This window comes from Podarcis raffonei, chromosome 8, assembly GCF_027172205.1.
Source record: "Podarcis raffonei isolate rPodRaf1 chromosome 8, rPodRaf1.pri, whole genome shotgun sequence".
Classification (NCBI taxonomy): Eukaryota; Metazoa; Chordata; class Lepidosauria; order Squamata; family Lacertidae; genus Podarcis; species Podarcis raffonei.
The window spans coordinates 89,846,530-89,863,288 of NC_070609.1; the positions used below are offsets into that span (position 1 = coordinate 89,846,530).

Below are 16,759 nucleotides of genomic sequence, written 5' to 3' on the forward strand. Positions count from 1 at the left end.
CAAGAAAAAGTCAAGGCAAGTCAGGGCTGAGAAATGCTGAGGTGAATGTTAACCTGTTTCAGTAGTTCGCCTTTTTCTCTGTTTCAGGAGGCGCCCGCCCCTCCTCCTCCCGCCTCTGGCGCCGTGACGTCGTGCGCGCGGCCGGCCGGAAGCGGAAGTGGCCGGCGGCTGTTGTTTGGTGGCAGCGGGGGGGTCGGGCTGTCGTCGGGCGAGGAGGAGGAGGAGGAAGGCGCCGGCCCCCGCGGAGTGGCGCGGCCTTGGAAGGAAGGCCAGGCCCGACGGGGCTCAGCGCCCGGGAAGGGAGCCGAGCGGTGAGTGGGGGAGCCCGACCGGCCGGGTCAGGGCGGCGCCCCTTTGTGTCTCCCCCGGGGGAGGCAGGATCCGAGGGAGAGCGCCCTCTCTGGGAGGCGCCGGGGCGAAGGAGGGCCCAGGGGTGGGTGGAAGGTGGATCGGGCTCCCCGGCTCCCCGGGAGGGTCGCAAGTCCAGGGGCCTGGATTTCCGGCTTCCGATGTGTTTTGATAACGGCAACAAAATCACGCCTCCTCTTTGCGGGGGGGGGGAGCCCCGAGTGGATGTTTTCCTGACGTTAAAAAAGATGTCCGAGTTGAGTTCTCCTACCCAAAACAAATCCCTGGCCGTAGGATTCCTTAGTTCTGGGGGTTGTAGTCAATGCTAGTCCTGCTCAAGAGTAGACCCACTGAAATGAGAGGGCACGAGTAACTCAAGCTCATTGATTTCCACGGACCTAGCGTTGGCGACAACCCTTAGCACCTGACTCCGGGTGGCGAGTCTTGGGGTTCTAAGGAAAAATAAATGAGATTCCACAAGACTGAAGTTTGCCAGCTGTGCCCTAGTCCGTGAAAGCTTCCTCTATAACAAACTTGTTAAGTCTTTAAGGTACTTTTCGTTGTTCAGAGAGTGAGCAGTTTAAGAAAGGTGAGGGCAGGGTTGTTTCCAAGTTACATGTGTACTTGAAGTATGTGTACCTCACTCCTCAGCAAAATACAAGTTCCTGAAGAAGGCTATAATGCTCATTAAGATGGTCCCTGGTCTCAGGATTACAATTTAAAAGATACAACACAAAAGGAAAGGGGATTTGGAGGGAGCAGTGGGAGCAAACCAAACTAAAAAAGGCATCTTTGTTCCTTTTTTGGCTGGTGAAAGCATGTACAGGGTTCCTTATGTCAAATGAGAGGATAAACAGAGGAAGGTAAGGCAGAAAGAATACATAGTTACTTATGTTACTTTGACTTGGTTACCATTTAATCAGGTAAATGTCTAATATTATTAAGTAAACTGAATGGTTTCTGTGGAATCTGTTAAATGGACTCAGCTGCTTGAGCTGTGATGGTTTGAGTGATAATTTCCCTTTATCCTTTATTCCAAAATACTTAGATGTGCCTTATGAAAATGTCTAATATCCTCTGACCTCACACAACCTGAATTGCTCTTGTGTGATGCATTCATTGGACTTGCAATAATTAAATGAACAACACAGTGTGGCTATGTCAAAGGCACTAATTGTTCTGCTTAAAAGTTGTGTGTGTGTATGTGTAGATAAACAAAGGTGCCATTTTGACAAAAGTACAAGAGAGGGTCCCTTTGTCTCTCAGCTCTTTTATACGCCATGTTTGATTATCTCCAGCCAGCTGAAATCTACAAACTGTTTTTTGAAAGTGTTCAGTGGGATAATATGCAAGATACGTGTTCCATTTATACTCGTGTCTCAGTGGAGCACCCTTGGAACACTAACTGGCTTCACTGTTGTTTAGAAGCAATTTAGTTGGTTGAGGTGCATATGCATAACAAAGGCACAAATCCACTTGCCTAAAAATAAAGAAATGCTATGGGGGGGGCTACTGCTGCTCCTCATTTCAAGCTATACATTCATACATCATTACAGGAATGTCTAATATCCATGACCAACTCATTGGTTTTACAAATGCTGAATAGGCCATTGCCATTTGACAGGTTGATTTGGTTTGCTAGTATTGTTGTATGAAGTATAAAATGGGAGCCTCAGTAAGTTCTCTTAAAAACACTGCTTTTGTGCAATTTAATCTTGGAACATAATGAGTCTATTATACATGATAGTACTTATAGTTTTACTGAAGTTCTTTTATTAAAAGGACTCATCAGCAAAATTTTTGCTACTTTTGTGAACTCTGGCCCTAATCTCCTTTGGCCTAAGAATTAATGACCACTTATTAAACCCAGGTTTCTTGGCATTGTGTGCTTGCAGGGTGCAGGGAAACTGCTGTATTTCATCTGCTTAACCATGGGAATCTCCATAGAAATCATTGAGTCTGCTCACTTGTACCAAAAAAGGAAGAAATGTTGGTCAGACTTGGTAACCTTGAGGCAGCCCTTAATAATAATAATAATAATAATAATAATAATAATAATAATAATATCTTTATTGTCATTGCCCCCTCTCAGGGACAACGAAATTACTTGACTGCTCCATAAAAACACTAATTAAAACAATACAGTATAGTACAGCAAGGAAGATTAGATGACTTTCAAAGTCCAGGCTTCCCATTCAGGGCTGAGATCGCTCTGGAGAAGAAGCTGTTCTTAAGACGGCTCGTTCTTGTCTTCATCGTCCTGTATCTCTGTCCCGACGGCAGGAGCTCGAAGAGACAGTGACCAGGATGCGATGGATCTTTTACTATGTCCAGTGCCTTCCTATGGCACCTTGTGGCATAAATCTGCTCTAAGGTGGAGAGTGGGCAGCCAACAATGCTCTCTGCTGCCTTAACAACTCTGCACAACCCCATCCTGTCCTGGGTAGTACAGCTTCCGTACCACACACATAAGCCATAAGTGAGCACGCTCTCAATGGCACAGTGATAGAAGGCAAGCAGCAGTTTCTGCGGAAGATGGTTTTTCCTTAGAATTCTCAAAAAGTACAGTCTCTGCTGCGCCTTCTTCACAAGCCCCCTTGTCACAGGTGAGAGGCTATTTACAAGGCTTGATCTGTTTGTCTTTTTCAGGTTCTTCTGAGTGCAGAAGAGGCACTTCATCTGGTGCTCTGTTCTGCCTGCAGCCTTCTGTGAGTCTGCTCCCCCTGACTGGTGCCTAAAGTCATTGGCCACTCACCCATTCCAGAAGATCCCAAGGGCTTCTGTGCATAGTGTGTTTCGTTGGATTTATTTGGCCTAATCTCAGAAAGAGGATCCATGTACACCCCAAGTGGCTCGGTGTTGCCCAGTGGGCGCAGGCGAAGAGGCCAGGATGGGAGTGCCTTGCCAAAGCAGCCAGAAAGGAGCCTGGCTTCTGCATTGCCTGGTGCCCTCTCAATAACTGCCCTGTGTACTGCACTAGCAGAGCCTGCTTGGCTACGGATTCATGGGGGCACTTGTTCTCGCCAGGAGCTGGGAGTTGCTGATGTGCTGGGATATGTAGACCCGGATTTACTTAAAGGTGAGAGTGAATTGTGTATAGTGTGCATTCTTTAAACAGAAATTGGTGTAGGTTGGTTCACACAGTAGTGTAATCTTGTGCTCACCAAGGTGAATTCTGTGTGTGTGATTCCTGGTGTCATATAATAATCAACTGCCTGTAGAGGAGTTGATTCTTGTTTCATGGTTCTCCTTATTAAATATTTACCAACCCAGAAGTTATGGAGGGATAGGTCCCTGTGGCAATGAAACTTGCTGCCCCACCTACCCCTACAGTTTGTGCATTCTTGTTTGCATGTTTACTCAGATGTAAATCCCAATGTCGTCAGAGGAGCTTACTTACAGCTAAACAGGACTGCAGCCAAAGTTGTCTTTTTGTAGAACTAATTGCTGTCAAAAGGATACTTTGTATCAATATTGTTATAATGATATTTTATATGTTCAGTGTTTTTGAGCACTAATCTTGTCAAAATTTAACTGCCAATGTTCCATTCGTTGCAGTGGGATAAAGTTATTGCATAAAATTTATATGCCACTTGATTGTAAATACAAACAAACCTCAAAGTGGTTTACAAAAGTTAGACATGCGCTTAAATCATAAATGTGTTACAGTGGTACCTCAGGTTACATACGCTTCAGGTTACAGACTCCGCTAACCCAGAAATAGTGCTTCAGGTTAAGAACTTTGCTTCAGGATAAGAACAGAAATCGGGCTCCGGCGGCGCAGCGGCAACAGGAGGCCCCATTAGCTAAAGTGGTGCTTCAGGTTAAGAACAGTTTCAGGTTAAGTACGGACCTCCGGAACAAATTAAGTACTTAACCTGAGGTACCACTGGCTGGTTCTGGCTGGATCTTGCAACATACATCCCATGCAATTTCATATTCCCAGCTTTGGCTGTAACTGGCAAGAAGCTTGTCACTACTAAAAAGAATGCACACTGCAACTTCTTGCGGGCTCAAAAAACTTGTTTCTTCAATAATTCCTTTTCCTCCCTCTTAGCACCTGCCTTTCCCCTGTAACTTAATGTGATGCTTATGTTCTGGAGAAGGCAAGGTCAGACCACGCATTAAGCATATAAGAAACCCAACTGAGTTTGCAGACCTTGCCAGTAACCAAACAATTAAGATAGCTTTTTTTACAACTATGTGTGTGGTTAACATTCAACCCAACAATTGGCTGCGCCCCAACAGCTCTCTTCTAGCAGGCAAAGTAGTTTCCTACTGTTAAAATAGGTGCCTTTGAGGACCTTGGTTAGTTATCTTTGCTGCTCCTGTTCTACAACTGCCAAAGCAATTTGTTTCATTTACTCACACTGCCTACTACGCCTGAAAATTCCAGAACACCTACAGGGCCAGACGCCCTCTTTGCTTCCAATGGCACCGACCATGCAATCATAGATGGTGGGTTGAAGGCACATGTAGCCTGTGGGTCAGGCGTCCCTTCCACCCCTCTCTTTTTCACCCACACCTCATCTCACCATCAGTGGTGAGGAGATGCCATCAGGCACCTTTCTGCCATCAAGCTGATTAGCACAGAAATAGCTGAGCAGTATCTCTCAGCTATTCTGGCTAGTTAGTTGGGCAACAGCAGGCATAGGCAAACTCTGCCCTCTAGATGTTTTTGGGACTACAACTCCCATCATCCCTAGCTACCAGGACCAGTGGTCAGGGATGATGGGAGTTGTAGTCCCCAAGCATCTGGAGGGCAGAGTTTGCCTATGCCTGGGCAACAGGGACGTGGGGAATCAGTGGGAGGAGGACCCTGATGCATGTGGGCTTGCCTATATATAACATCTATTGTACCACCTGTCTTCTTGCCATAATCTCCATGAAACCCAAGGTTTCCATGATGCATGTTACTTAAACCCTCTCATACCCAACTGAAATGAAGCCTTTGTGTAAATAATTGCAGTGACTCTTAATTCATCCCTTGCAGAGTATGACTCTCCTTTCTCCCCTCCCTTTGTCTACGCCACTCTCAGTGTTTAGATTGTAAGCGCTTTGGATCTGGGCTGATTTGTTTGCTTTTTTATATCAGTTGCTTTGCGGTAAAGGTAAAAAGGTAAAGGTGACTATTGGGTGTGGCGCTCATTTTGCTTCAGGCTGAGGGAAGCGGTGTTTGTCCACAGACAGCTTTCCGGATCATGTGGCCAGCATGACTAAGCCTCTTCTGGCACAACGGGACACTGTGACAGGTGCCAGAACACACGGAAACATCACTTTGGTACCTATTTATCTACTTGCACTGGTGTGTTTTCGAACTGCTAGGTTGGCAGAAGCTGGGACAGAGCAACAGGAGCTCACCACTACCATGCAGATTTGAACCTCTGATCTTCCAATTGGCAAACCCAAGAGGCTCAGTCGTTTAGACCACAGCACCACCCGCGTCTGCGCCTTTTACCTTTTTACCTTTGTTACTTTGCAGTGCACTATGAACCAGCAGTGGAGCATGCTCCCACGGCGCCCTGGAGCGTTCGGGGAGGGCAGAATGATCCTAGACTTCAATCTGGATCAAAAGGCACATGGCTGTTGCATCCTTTTTACACACACTCCCTGAGGGCAAATGGAGTCCACTGTGTCAGGCATCACTCTGGTGGCCAGAGTGCCGTGGAAATGCTCCTCTCAAAGCTGCTTGAGGAGGGCACTTGAGAAGGACATAACAGCCATTTGCTGAGGCTGGGGTCCTTCTCATGCCACCCTCACAAAGCCACGCAGGGCTGGTTTGAGGAGGGCATCGTGAGCAGCGCCCCCTCCCCCAAACTGTCCCCCCCCACTATGTCCCTCCTATGAACAGTTGATACATGCCATAGTTCTCTTAATGGGAGCAAGAGGAATTTGATTTCATATTCAAATGAAGCTGATTCATTCTGGTATGGCTGGTACTGTGGTGTTTTAGCCTTATACATCCGGTTCCAAGTAAATATGCCTTTGGTATTAGATTATGTGGCTGCTGCACTAGATGCAAATGAATTGATCTGAAGCAAAGCACAGTATATCTTACTAAACTGTTTTTATGGTGCTCATTGTCATGAAGAAGCTGCCCTAAAACAGCCTGTTGTCTTGGGAGGATCTGCATCCAACAGATGTTGAAGAAAGTCTAGGTAGTTTCTGGGCTCCTTTAGAAATCTCAGAATCCCTGTTTCATTTTTTTTTAATTGTTTCTAGCTCTTTGCAGAAAGGATGGAAAATGTGAGGAACTTGATGTTTTTTAAATTTTATTTTAAATTTTGATAAAATGGAAATAACTACACTTCTCAGGACTTTTCAGTTTTCACATTTAAGAAGATAAAGCACCGTGGGTTCAGTTTTAAAGACCCCTACAAAGAGGTCTGCAAAAGCAACTAGTCCATGAAAATTCCTCCTTGCCTGCCCTCCCACACGTTTGTCTTTTTTGTTAGATTTGTAGCTTTAAAGAAAAAGGAATCAGCTCTCTCCCAGTTGACAAATGCTCCCTTGCCATGTCACCTGGAAGTGACCCTTACTGCCCAGACAAGTAGTTATTCTAGCCCAGTACAGTGGTACCTCGGGTTACATACCCTTCAGGTTACATACGCTTCAGGTTACAGACTCCACTAACCCAGAAATATTACCTTGGGTTAAGAACTTTGCTTCAGGATGAGAACAGAAATCGTGCTCTGGCGGCGTAGCAGCAGCAGGAGGCCCCATTAGCTAAAGCGGTTCTTCAGGTTAAGAACAGTTTCAGGTTAAGAACGTACCCCCGGAACGAATTAAGTACTTAACCTGAGGTACCACTGTATAAGCTAGAATGAATCTGAGTGATTATCCTTTCCGGAGCAATAGAAGGCTCTTGTTTGGATAAGCAGGCACTGCAGGTGACCAAAAGATTATTTTAAGATGTGTGTGACTTAGGCCAGAATCCAGAGTATGGTAAGCCCACAACTTGCACTCACTTTGCTTACATGAACATAACATTATGTGGGTGGGAAGAAATAAATAAATAAACAGAGTGTGCTCAGTTCTCTCCTCCATGTATTTTCACTCACTGACCCCCCCCGTGCACCCAGCGGGTTTTCCTTGCTTCCCAGACTCTTCAAAGATCACAGGAGGGCTCTGAGAGCTTCCCAGGGCCTTTCTGCAACTGTCTCAGAGCCCCTTGAGGTAGCGGGACAGTTCAGGGATTCCCATGATTTTGCCTTGGCGCACATACCCCCAGAACCATAAGTGGCTGGCCTACTGTACTGTGAAATGAGTTTCAGAGCCCAGGAGGCTTTTTGTTTACTTCTAAACAGCAGCTGCCTTCTCCTCACTCCATGCAGTATGGCAAACATGAGTTTTGGAATGAGTTTTAAATGATGGCATTGGGGGAGAATGTCAGTTTTTCAGACAGTTGTTCAGTCAAGAATTCAACATGGCTACCACAACCTGTTCAAGCCCAAGTCACACTCAGCACCCTCCTGCCTCCTAACCTAGCTTGATCTCCACCTCCTTGCATATTTTGGATCAAGTTATTTGTGTTGGGTATTCCCTTCCCATGTTTTAGAGAACAGGTAGCAATCTTGTAAGCTGTGAAAAGCAACAAGAAAAACCATTGTTAAACTTATAGAAAATGTCCTTGAGGAAATAGAATGTACGAGGCTTTTGGACTGAAGTAAGTCCTTTTGTGGGTCAGAATGGCTGAAATATTAGGTGATCAACATTATCAAATCAATGCAAGCCTAGAATGAAGTTCCAAACCATGGGGGAAGCTGGAAGAAACCTGAGACTGAGAAAGACATCCTGCTGGAATCCAATTAGAAGCAGTCTATGATGGAATCTTGCAACAAACCTATAATAGAGTAACTCTGCTTGTGCCAATGGCAAATAATGTGATTTTAGAGCAGCAAGTTCCCCAAGTTCATTTTATTTGTTATTAATGTAGCCGATCCAAAATTGTAAGATTTCTGTAAATTTCTGTAGTGCATCTCCTCTGTCGTTGGATTCTCTAAAATGATTTTTACTTAAAGCAAGAAAGCACATCTGTGATCCTCAAGATTGTGGAATATAGCTTGAAAAGTGCATTGTGTTTTTTATGAAGGCTTTTATAAATGACTGGATGATATTCCAGTACTTTTATTTCTGTAAAATGTGGTCTGTTTCTGATGGTATAGTGCACAATGTGCTCTCGCATAACCAATATGCTACTTGTAAAGTGATTGGATATTAAAAGTGCTATATAATAGTCTTTCCCACAAAACCCCGGGAGGTTGGGCACAATTCCCATTTCAAACAAAGGGGACTGATATGTCAGTGATGTGTTCAAGGAAAAAGCTGTCTCATTTATCAAATATGTGCTGGACTACGCAGCCATTAAATAAGACCAGATAAGGCTTGTTTGTCCTTTGTTTTGTGGTTGTATCCATTAAATGAAGTCATCACAAAGTAGAACTAATACTGCTTCCACAATTAAACTTTCCCTTCTTTTCCCTATGACTACCTTCACTACTCCAGATCTGCTCCAGAGGGTTGAGGGAAGTATCAGAGCTGATTTAGGGGGCGGGAAATGGAGTACAAGGGCAAATTATGTTCCATGAGCAGAAGTTATTCAGCTTGCGCAATGACTTTTGGCAATAACCCTTGGTGAGTCTGGAAGAGAGAGGTTCCTTTTTATCCACTGAAGAAAAGGTTTGTCTTTGTTTAATGCCCACATCAGGCTACAATATTTTCACATCTGTGCTCTTATGACAGAGGTGTCAAGCAGTTTGATCAGCATGGCACATAGAACTTGATCCAGCAATATTATAATACTTCATTAAAATGGTGACAACTTTTATTTTTGTCTTCAGCATGCCTACTGCTCTAAGCTGTATGGACAGGAACAGCCTCACTTCTGCCTAGCCCATCATAGATGCAGAATTTATATTGTGTAGATAATGTGGAAAGAATGCCAAGTACCATGTAAATCCTGGCACAGCTACAAACTAATATGTTTAATTCTCAGAATGCTCCAGGAAGCAGCTGGTCTTAGGAATAGTAAATTACATGTGTGAAATCTAACTTTGAATTCTCTCTCTCTCCCCTCCCCCCCGCAGAGTACTGCATGAACCCCCAGACAGTGTTGTTGCTTCGGGTTATTGCTGCCTTCTGCTTCCTGGGAATCATATGCAGCCTTTCAGCTTTCCTGTTGGATGTGTTTGGACCAAAGCATCCTGCACTGAAGATCACACGACGTTACGCATTTGCCCACATCCTCACAGGTAATGTTAAAGGGGATTGATCTGCTCCGTTTACTGTGTTGGGCACCTGAAGCTTATGCTTGCAAGCCATGGTTCAAAAAGGGGTTGCCCATGTGGTTGGTTCATAGTTTACTCATGGCCTCTGCAATTTCTCTAGACCCATGTGGCCGCTAAATTGTATTCTAGGTTGGTTCCTTTGGAGTGCCACCTCTCTCCTTATCCAAACCCTCCTTTTCTATGAACCTCTTGCCTTTTAACCGAACCAAAACACAACTTCATCTGCACATTCTCCCTCTGCTACCCATTCCTATGTCAAGAAGAATACACAGGGATTCAAGATGGCCTTAACAGATTGGAGAATGGGCCAAAACTAACAAAATAAATTTTAGTAGGGACAAATGCAAGGTTCTATACTTGGGCATCCTGCCAACCTAACAGTTCGAAAGCACATGAAAGTGCAAGTAGATAAAGAGATACCGCTCCGGTGGGAAGGTAAACGGCATTTCCGTTCGCTGCTCTGGTTGGCCAGAAGTGGCTTAGTCATGCTGGCCACATAACCCGGAAGCTGTACACTGGCTCCCTCGGCCAATAAAGCGAGATGAGCGCCGCAACCCCAGAGTCGGTCACGACTGGACCTAATTGTCAGGGGTCCCTTTACCTTTACCTATACTTGGGCAAGAATAGCCAGCTGCACAAATATAAGTTAGGGGACACTTGGCTTGTCAGTAGTACATGTGATAAGGATCTAGGGGTCTTAGTAGACCACAAGCTTAACAGAGTCAACCATGAGATGCAGAAAAAAGGCGCTAATGCTATTCTAGGCCGCATCAATGGAAGTATAGTGTCCAACTCATGGGAAGTAATAGTACTGTTACATTCTATCATCAGACCACACCTGGAGTACGGTGTCTGGTTCTAGGTGTCATAATTTAAGAAGCATATTGGTAATATCTAAAGGGCTGCCCAATGGAAGATAGAGCAAGCCTGTTTTCTCCCGCTCCAGAGGGTAGGACCTGAACCAGTGGCTTCAAGTTACAAAAAAGGAGATTCTGACTAAACACCTGGAAGAACTTTATGACAGTAAGAGCTGTTCAAAAGTGGACCAGACTCCCCCAGAAGGCAGTAGACTCTCCTTTGGAGGTTTTTAAGCTGAGGTTGGATAGTCACCTCTTATAGGTGCTTTAGGTGAGATTCCTGCATTACAGGGGGTTGGATTAGATGACCCTTGGGGTTCCTTCCAACTCTACAATTCTATGATTCCTGTGACCTGCCTTCTGCTTATATTACTCTATACAGTGGTACGTACATTGAAGACTATGTAAATAGTAATAAAAATATTAGAATAGTTGTAGCAATAAAACACCTTGTTTTGCCTTGAGTTTTACCTTGAGTTCTTTGGTTTGGGACTTAGGAATTTTGCACAGAAAAATCTCAGATGTTGTGCATGCATTACTTAGGCCAGGGCTGGGCAGACCTCAGGTTTGTGAGACCTACTTTGTTTTCTTTTGTCATCCTTTTGTCTTCCCTGAAGTTGTTCTTCAAACCTCACTAACTAGGCAAAGCTCCATTGATGTCCTCTGAGGTCAGGCAAGAGGGTGGGGCTGAGAAACGGGAACATGCTCAGCCATGGTGGAGTCTGATAAATAGCTTGCATCTTTAAATCTCCATGTCTGCGCACAGAAACAAGAAAATGCACATCCACAAATTCAAATTAGTCAAATGTAAATGTGTTACCATTCTAGGATTATGTGCTACATTACCCATATCCACAAGCTTTTAAGAAGTCGCATTAGAGCCAAACTAATTCCACTGAGCAATGCTTGTGATAAAAATACCTAAGTCTAGAATCCGGGGAACAGTTTCTAATTCTTTTCTCTTGCTTCTGCCCTCAGTGCTGCAGTGTGCCACTGTGATCGGGTTTTGTTATTGGGCCTCGGAGCTCATCCTTGCGCAGCAGCAGCAGCACAAAAAGTACCATGGCTCACAAGTGTATGTTACCTTTGCCGTTAGCTTTTACCTGGTGGCTGGCGCTGGTGGGGCCTCCATCCTTGCCACAGCTGCCAACCTACTGCGCCATTACCCAACTGAGGAGGAAGAGCAGGCATTGGAGCTCCTCTCCGAGATGGAAGAGAATGAACCTTATCCAGCAGAATACGAAGTGATCAACCAGTTCCAGCCACCTCCAGCATATACACCATAATGCTACCACTGAACGACTGGGCTGTGGGAAAGAAGGCTTTCTTGTAGCCCAGCTGCAGATCCTAACTGCACACAATCACTTGGGACTGCATCCCTTGCCTGGAGCCACTCACTGGTGCTTTTCTTTCCCAGGTGGTTCACTCACTTTTATGACCTCCCAGCCAGGAAGAGAACTCACTTTGGAGCTGCAAACTGAAGCTTTGCTCATGCTGTGACTTCCAAAGCAGCCCTATGGGTGATTTTTCTTTCCCAGCCCCTTGCATTTCGTACAGCAAGTGACTCAATGAACTGACTGGTGTGACCCAGCTATAGGTTTGTGCTTTTTTGTGACTCAACAGACTCGACCCAGGCAGTCCAGCCACTTGCACTCACTTGGGTGTCCTCCTGTACAGAGAGGCAAAGCACAGCTACTCCAGGAGAGGTCTTGCCTTGTGTGTGAAAGAGATGGCATGTGCAAGCTTGACTTAAGTGTTTGGGAAGAGGGGGGAGGGGTCCACAGTTTTTTTTTGCATTGTGATAAGATCTTTCACACTAGTATGCACACTTGTGGTCGTGAGTTCAGCAGTCCTGCACTGTTCATCCACCCGCACTCAGAGGCGCTGCCTCTTTGGGGGGAATGTGACTCTCACTGATATTCACACCCGGGGGCAAAGATGTTCTTCATTTAGCACATCAGAAGGTGGGAATCCTTCTCTATGCACTGGTTTGTGGGGAGGTGACACATTTGGGTTGATTCATGTGCTCTCTGAAAGGCATGGTAAGCTTGCTGCCACCATTGCTTCTTCCTCTCCCACATTCTGCCTCATGCTACTTAAGAGAAACATTTTGCACTTTATTTGCTGTTCTCGTAGCCCCCATTCCTCCATAGGCATTGGGAAGGGTGGGGGGGAGGACCAACAAAACTTGGCAGAGCCACCTCCAGGGTGTTGCCACTACTAAATATCTCCTGGGTGGACTGGGCTACCTTTTGAGGTAAAGGAACAGCACCTTTTAAAGGGTTATCATTCCAGTTGGCACTGGGGTGTGTGTTTGTGTTGGCACATGTGTACATACCTCTGTGCACACTCATGTCCCAGTTTTTGAGAAATAGTATTGGCACCTATTTGTTTATCACAAGACTATATGCAAAATCTGATCCTAGGCTTGATTTTAATTTTTTAATCTATTTTAATTGAAACTATATTTACTTCTGGTTTTTAAGCACTCCAGCCCAAAAGGCAATTCTTCCAACTTAAGCCACTGTTTAACTGAGAGGCAGAGATATTCCTGATAGTTGCAGGCAGTGATGCAAGATGGTGCATGATGCTCTGTGTAATGACTGACACCCCCTTTTTCTTTGTGTATTGTAGTGCTTTGAACTAAAATTGCTTTGAATAAGCCAGGAACTTGACCTACTCACTGCAGCTCTTTTTTGATGACTAGATGGGATGTTATGTTGAACTGAAAAGATGGGGGGAGTGGATGAAAGAGATGCCTGTTTCAGTTTAGAATAAAAATAAGGGGATGGCACTTTGGAGAACTGAAAGCAAGACCTGCTTTAACTTAGGAAGACAAGAGATTCAACAGTGAAACTTCCATGAAACTGGTTGCCATTCAGGATATGCTGAAGCTATATCCTGAGGACACTCCTGTCTTTCAGATGTCTATCTGATTTCAGTCAGCTAGCTTCTCTCTGTCTAGAACTGGTTCATGCAAAAGTAATGTGCAGTGTAGCTGAGATTTTCCTGCTACAAGTATGAAATGTTACACATCACAGTGAGGAGTGACTCCTTTGTGTTATCCTAATGGCTTGAAAACAGGGGCTTTAATTGGATTCTGATAAGGTGCTTCCCTCTCTGTGTCCTTCAAAAGATAAAGAAATGGGACTAAATTGTAGAATTTGAAAGAAGTCTGTCTTTAAAAAGCAGTTTTTAGGAGATTAGACAAAGAGTGGTTTTCATTCAGCTCCAGTCCAGTGAATGATGAATGTGCCACTGGTGCATTCTCATTTTGTGTTCTCTTCTTGTTATTGCTCACTGTCTTTACCAGAGGAGGGCCTTCCACATGTCAGCAGAGCTGACTCTGTAGCTCCTTTTGTATGTGGTGTGAGCAGAGACTGTCCCTTCCCCCTCTCTCCTCCCCCTTCCCACTGCTGCATATGAGAAAAGAGTTTGGCTGTAAATAGTATGCATAATTTTACTATCTCCACCTAATCTCTAATCTTTGGCTATCAAAGAGATCAGTGGTTGGTCTCGGGAATATTTTGCTGGTCACTCTTGCAGTCTTCTCTTTTTCTGGCCCTGAGAAGGGAAAGCAACACTGGCAGCACCTCCATGTGCCAAAGGGAGTTTGACTTATCTCCAGTATGGAGGTGGCTCCATTCAGCTTGTTTCCACAGAGGGGACTTGACCAAAACTGGTTTCCATGTGTACTTGGTTACTGTGATCATTTTTAGACCTTGAACAACATTCATGAAGCACTGTTGATTAAATCCATCTGTAAAATCCTGAATACCCTTTTCTACCAAAAATAAAATAAGGATGTAAATAGTCTTTTTTTGGGGTGTGTATACTATGGCTGAAAGAAATTACCACATAACTGGGCAATCTTGTTCACCCACACACCATTAGAATGCATTAACCAAACCTGCCTATTGTTTGTGTATAAGCTGTCTGTCAGTCACCAAAGGCAATTGCCTTGCATGTGCATCTTTAAAAGCTTTTCCCCCCTTAACTTTGCTGTCAAAACCATTATACTACTGTCCTTAAGTGCAAATTGTTCCTTAGCCAACTTGTCAACTTGTCTTGAACTTGGTTGCTTCTAAGGCTAATGCATGACTCCGGAATTAGAATTTCTAGTCTCTCTTATCTATGAAGGCTAGTGATATATGTAGGGGTCTTGCATCACTACTGGAGGGCACTTGGATCTCTGGAGGAAGGCAGTTTTAAAGCTGTGGAACTATCTGTGAAAACACCAATAATACACACTACCAAGAGAATGTCTCTATAGCTGCAGAGATAGACAGACAGATAATCACAAAACAAAGGTCTTTGCTATTAGGGACGTACAATCTAAATTTTGACTCCAGGAGGAGAGGTATAGAGTATGTTATGGCTTCTCAGCTGACATGGAAAGGATGGGGATAGAAGTGGTCCTGAATTTGCCAAGACAAGAATGAAATACTTTGTTACAGAGTAGAGCTCTTGTGGATTTTCTTGCACTAAGATCTGGGTGCCTGTGGCTTTGCAAAATGAGAGCAATTATATAGAGTGGTATATTGATTGAAGTTATTTTGACTGTAATGCCTTGGTCAACTCAAGTTCTCTCACAAGGTACACGTTTTCAGAGCAAAATCTATGCCCCAGAGAGGATGGTAGCATCTCACATCCAAGTATTTTAGATTTGTTTGTTCTCACACTACCACCCCCAATTGACCTAATTGTAAAATACTGTACTCAAAAGGTATGGCAACATGTTACCCAACAGAAATTCAAAGACAAATGTTCTGCAGGGTGGCATCTACGTAAACTTTTTAAAAAAGTGATTAACTTCTGTATTTTAAGCAACTGATCACATTTGGGTTTGAATATGCATCTTTATAAGAGGATGTGGGTGCTGCTGTGGTCTAAATCACCAAGCCTCTTGGGCTTGCCGATAGTTCAAATCCACGCAATGGGGTGAGCTCCCGTTGCTTTGTCCCAGCTCCTGCCAACCTAGCAGTTCAAAAGTATACCAGCGTGAGTAAATAGGTACTGCCTTTGCGGGAAGGTAAAAGACGTTTCCATGCGCTTTGGCACTCGTCAGTGTCCCATGCACCAGAAGTGGCTTAGTCATGTTGGCCACAGGACCTGGAAAAGCTGTCTGTGGACAAATGCCAGCTCCCTCAGCCTGAAAACGGAGATGAGTGCCGCACCCTAGTCAAATTTGACTGGTCTTAACTGTCCTAGGTTCTTTTACCTTACCTTTACAAATATGTTGTTTTGAAGACCCTGATGGGAGGGAAGTTTTCCCTGTGATATGATAACTTCACATTTAATAAAAGCCACTTCTTGTTAGATTTGTTATCTTTAAAATGATTCAAAATGTGTTCAAAGCCTATGAGAATTATTGAAAATATAGGATTAAAAGTTTTACTGAAACTGATTTTGATTGCTGCCAGCTTTAATTGGCTTGAGGTGTTTGAAGTACAGGAACTTATAAAAGTTCTGTTTTTATAAAAGTTCTGGCTGCTGCTGCTGGGAGTTGGAGGCCAGCAATGTCTGTAGGGTCGCAGGTTCTTGTTTTAATGTAAGTGTGTGGCTTCTAAGCTCCGGGTCCCAGCAGGAGTTCCAAGCTTTTGAAATATTTGCCTCCGAACCTGGTGGAGAGGGAGGAGAAAGAGCAGCATAGTAACATTAATTAATTGAACTTGAGTAACTCATAATTGCCTAACTCATAATTGAGCTCAGGATGACGCACAAGGGACTGCCGTGTTCTTACACCAACCCTTTGAGGTAAGGGCCGAAGGGTGCAGAAGGGTGAAATGTTTTACGTTTCCTCAGTACATGAAGATTTAGCAAAGGGTGGTGGTAGCGCTTGCTGATTTTCATACCCGGCGCAGTTACGCCGTTCTTAAGTGCGATAAGAGGTTTTGTTTTTGAAGCTTGGTGTGGGGGGAAAAGGTGTCAACATTGGAGTGGGCGGCGGTGGCCTGACCTTACAAAAAAGCACAGCCAGTCCCCAGCAACGCACGCAGGCACCGCGAGGGGCAGCCCCGAGTGGGGACCTGCTGTCTCCAAGGCGCCCTTGAGCGGGTCACAAGGCAGAGAGGAGGGTCGGCGGCGCCTGACAGCAAGATCAAACGAAGAGGCTGGGGCAGCCTAACATGCTGGCTGCGGAAAGAAGACGGATGCCCCTCTTCTCCAACCGGACGCCGAGGACGGGGAGGGAGCGGCCAATGGCGGGGCGCTGTCGAAGGACCGGCGGGCGGGGCCTAGAGGGCAAGGGGCGGGGCGCAGCGCGCG

The 16,759-nt window shown here is 44.9% G+C and overlaps 1 protein-coding gene and 1 long non-coding RNA gene across 2 annotated transcripts; one reads left to right on the forward strand and one right to left on the reverse strand.

Moving 5' to 3' along the window:
* Positions 1-62: 62 nt before the first annotated feature.
* Positions 63-14,308, forward strand: TMEM127 (transmembrane protein 127). The gene is made up of 4 exons (XM_053401496.1): positions 63-311; positions 2,998-3,427; positions 9,435-9,599; positions 11,471-14,308. The coding sequence occupies exons 2-4, from the start codon at positions 3,184-3,186 to the stop codon at positions 11,776-11,778; spliced, it is 717 nt and encodes a 238-aa protein (XP_053257471.1). The 5' UTR covers positions 63-311; positions 2,998-3,183; the 3' UTR covers positions 11,779-14,308.
* Positions 14,309-15,899: 1,591 nt separating this feature from the next.
* On the reverse strand, positions 15,900-16,757 carry LOC128420082 (uncharacterized). The gene is made up of 2 exons (XR_008331964.1): positions 16,215-16,757; positions 15,900-16,113 (listed from the first exon to the last, which is right to left on the reverse strand). It is a non-coding gene; the product is annotated as an uncharacterized LOC128420082 (long non-coding RNA).
* Positions 16,758-16,759: the final 2 nt, after the last annotated feature.

Coding starts and splice junctions, on each gene's coding strand:
- TMEM127 (XM_053401496.1), top strand. CDS start 3,184: ATGTACACCCCAAGTGGCTCGGTGTTGCCCAGTGGGCGCAGGCGAAGA. Junction 3,428..9,434: donor AGACCCGGATTTACTTAAAG/GTGAGAGTGAAT, acceptor TCCCCCCCGCAG/AGTACTGCATGAACCCCCAG. Junction 9,600..11,470: donor ATTTGCCCACATCCTCACAG/GTAATGTTAAAG, acceptor TTCTGCCCTCAG/TGCTGCAGTGTGCCACTGTG.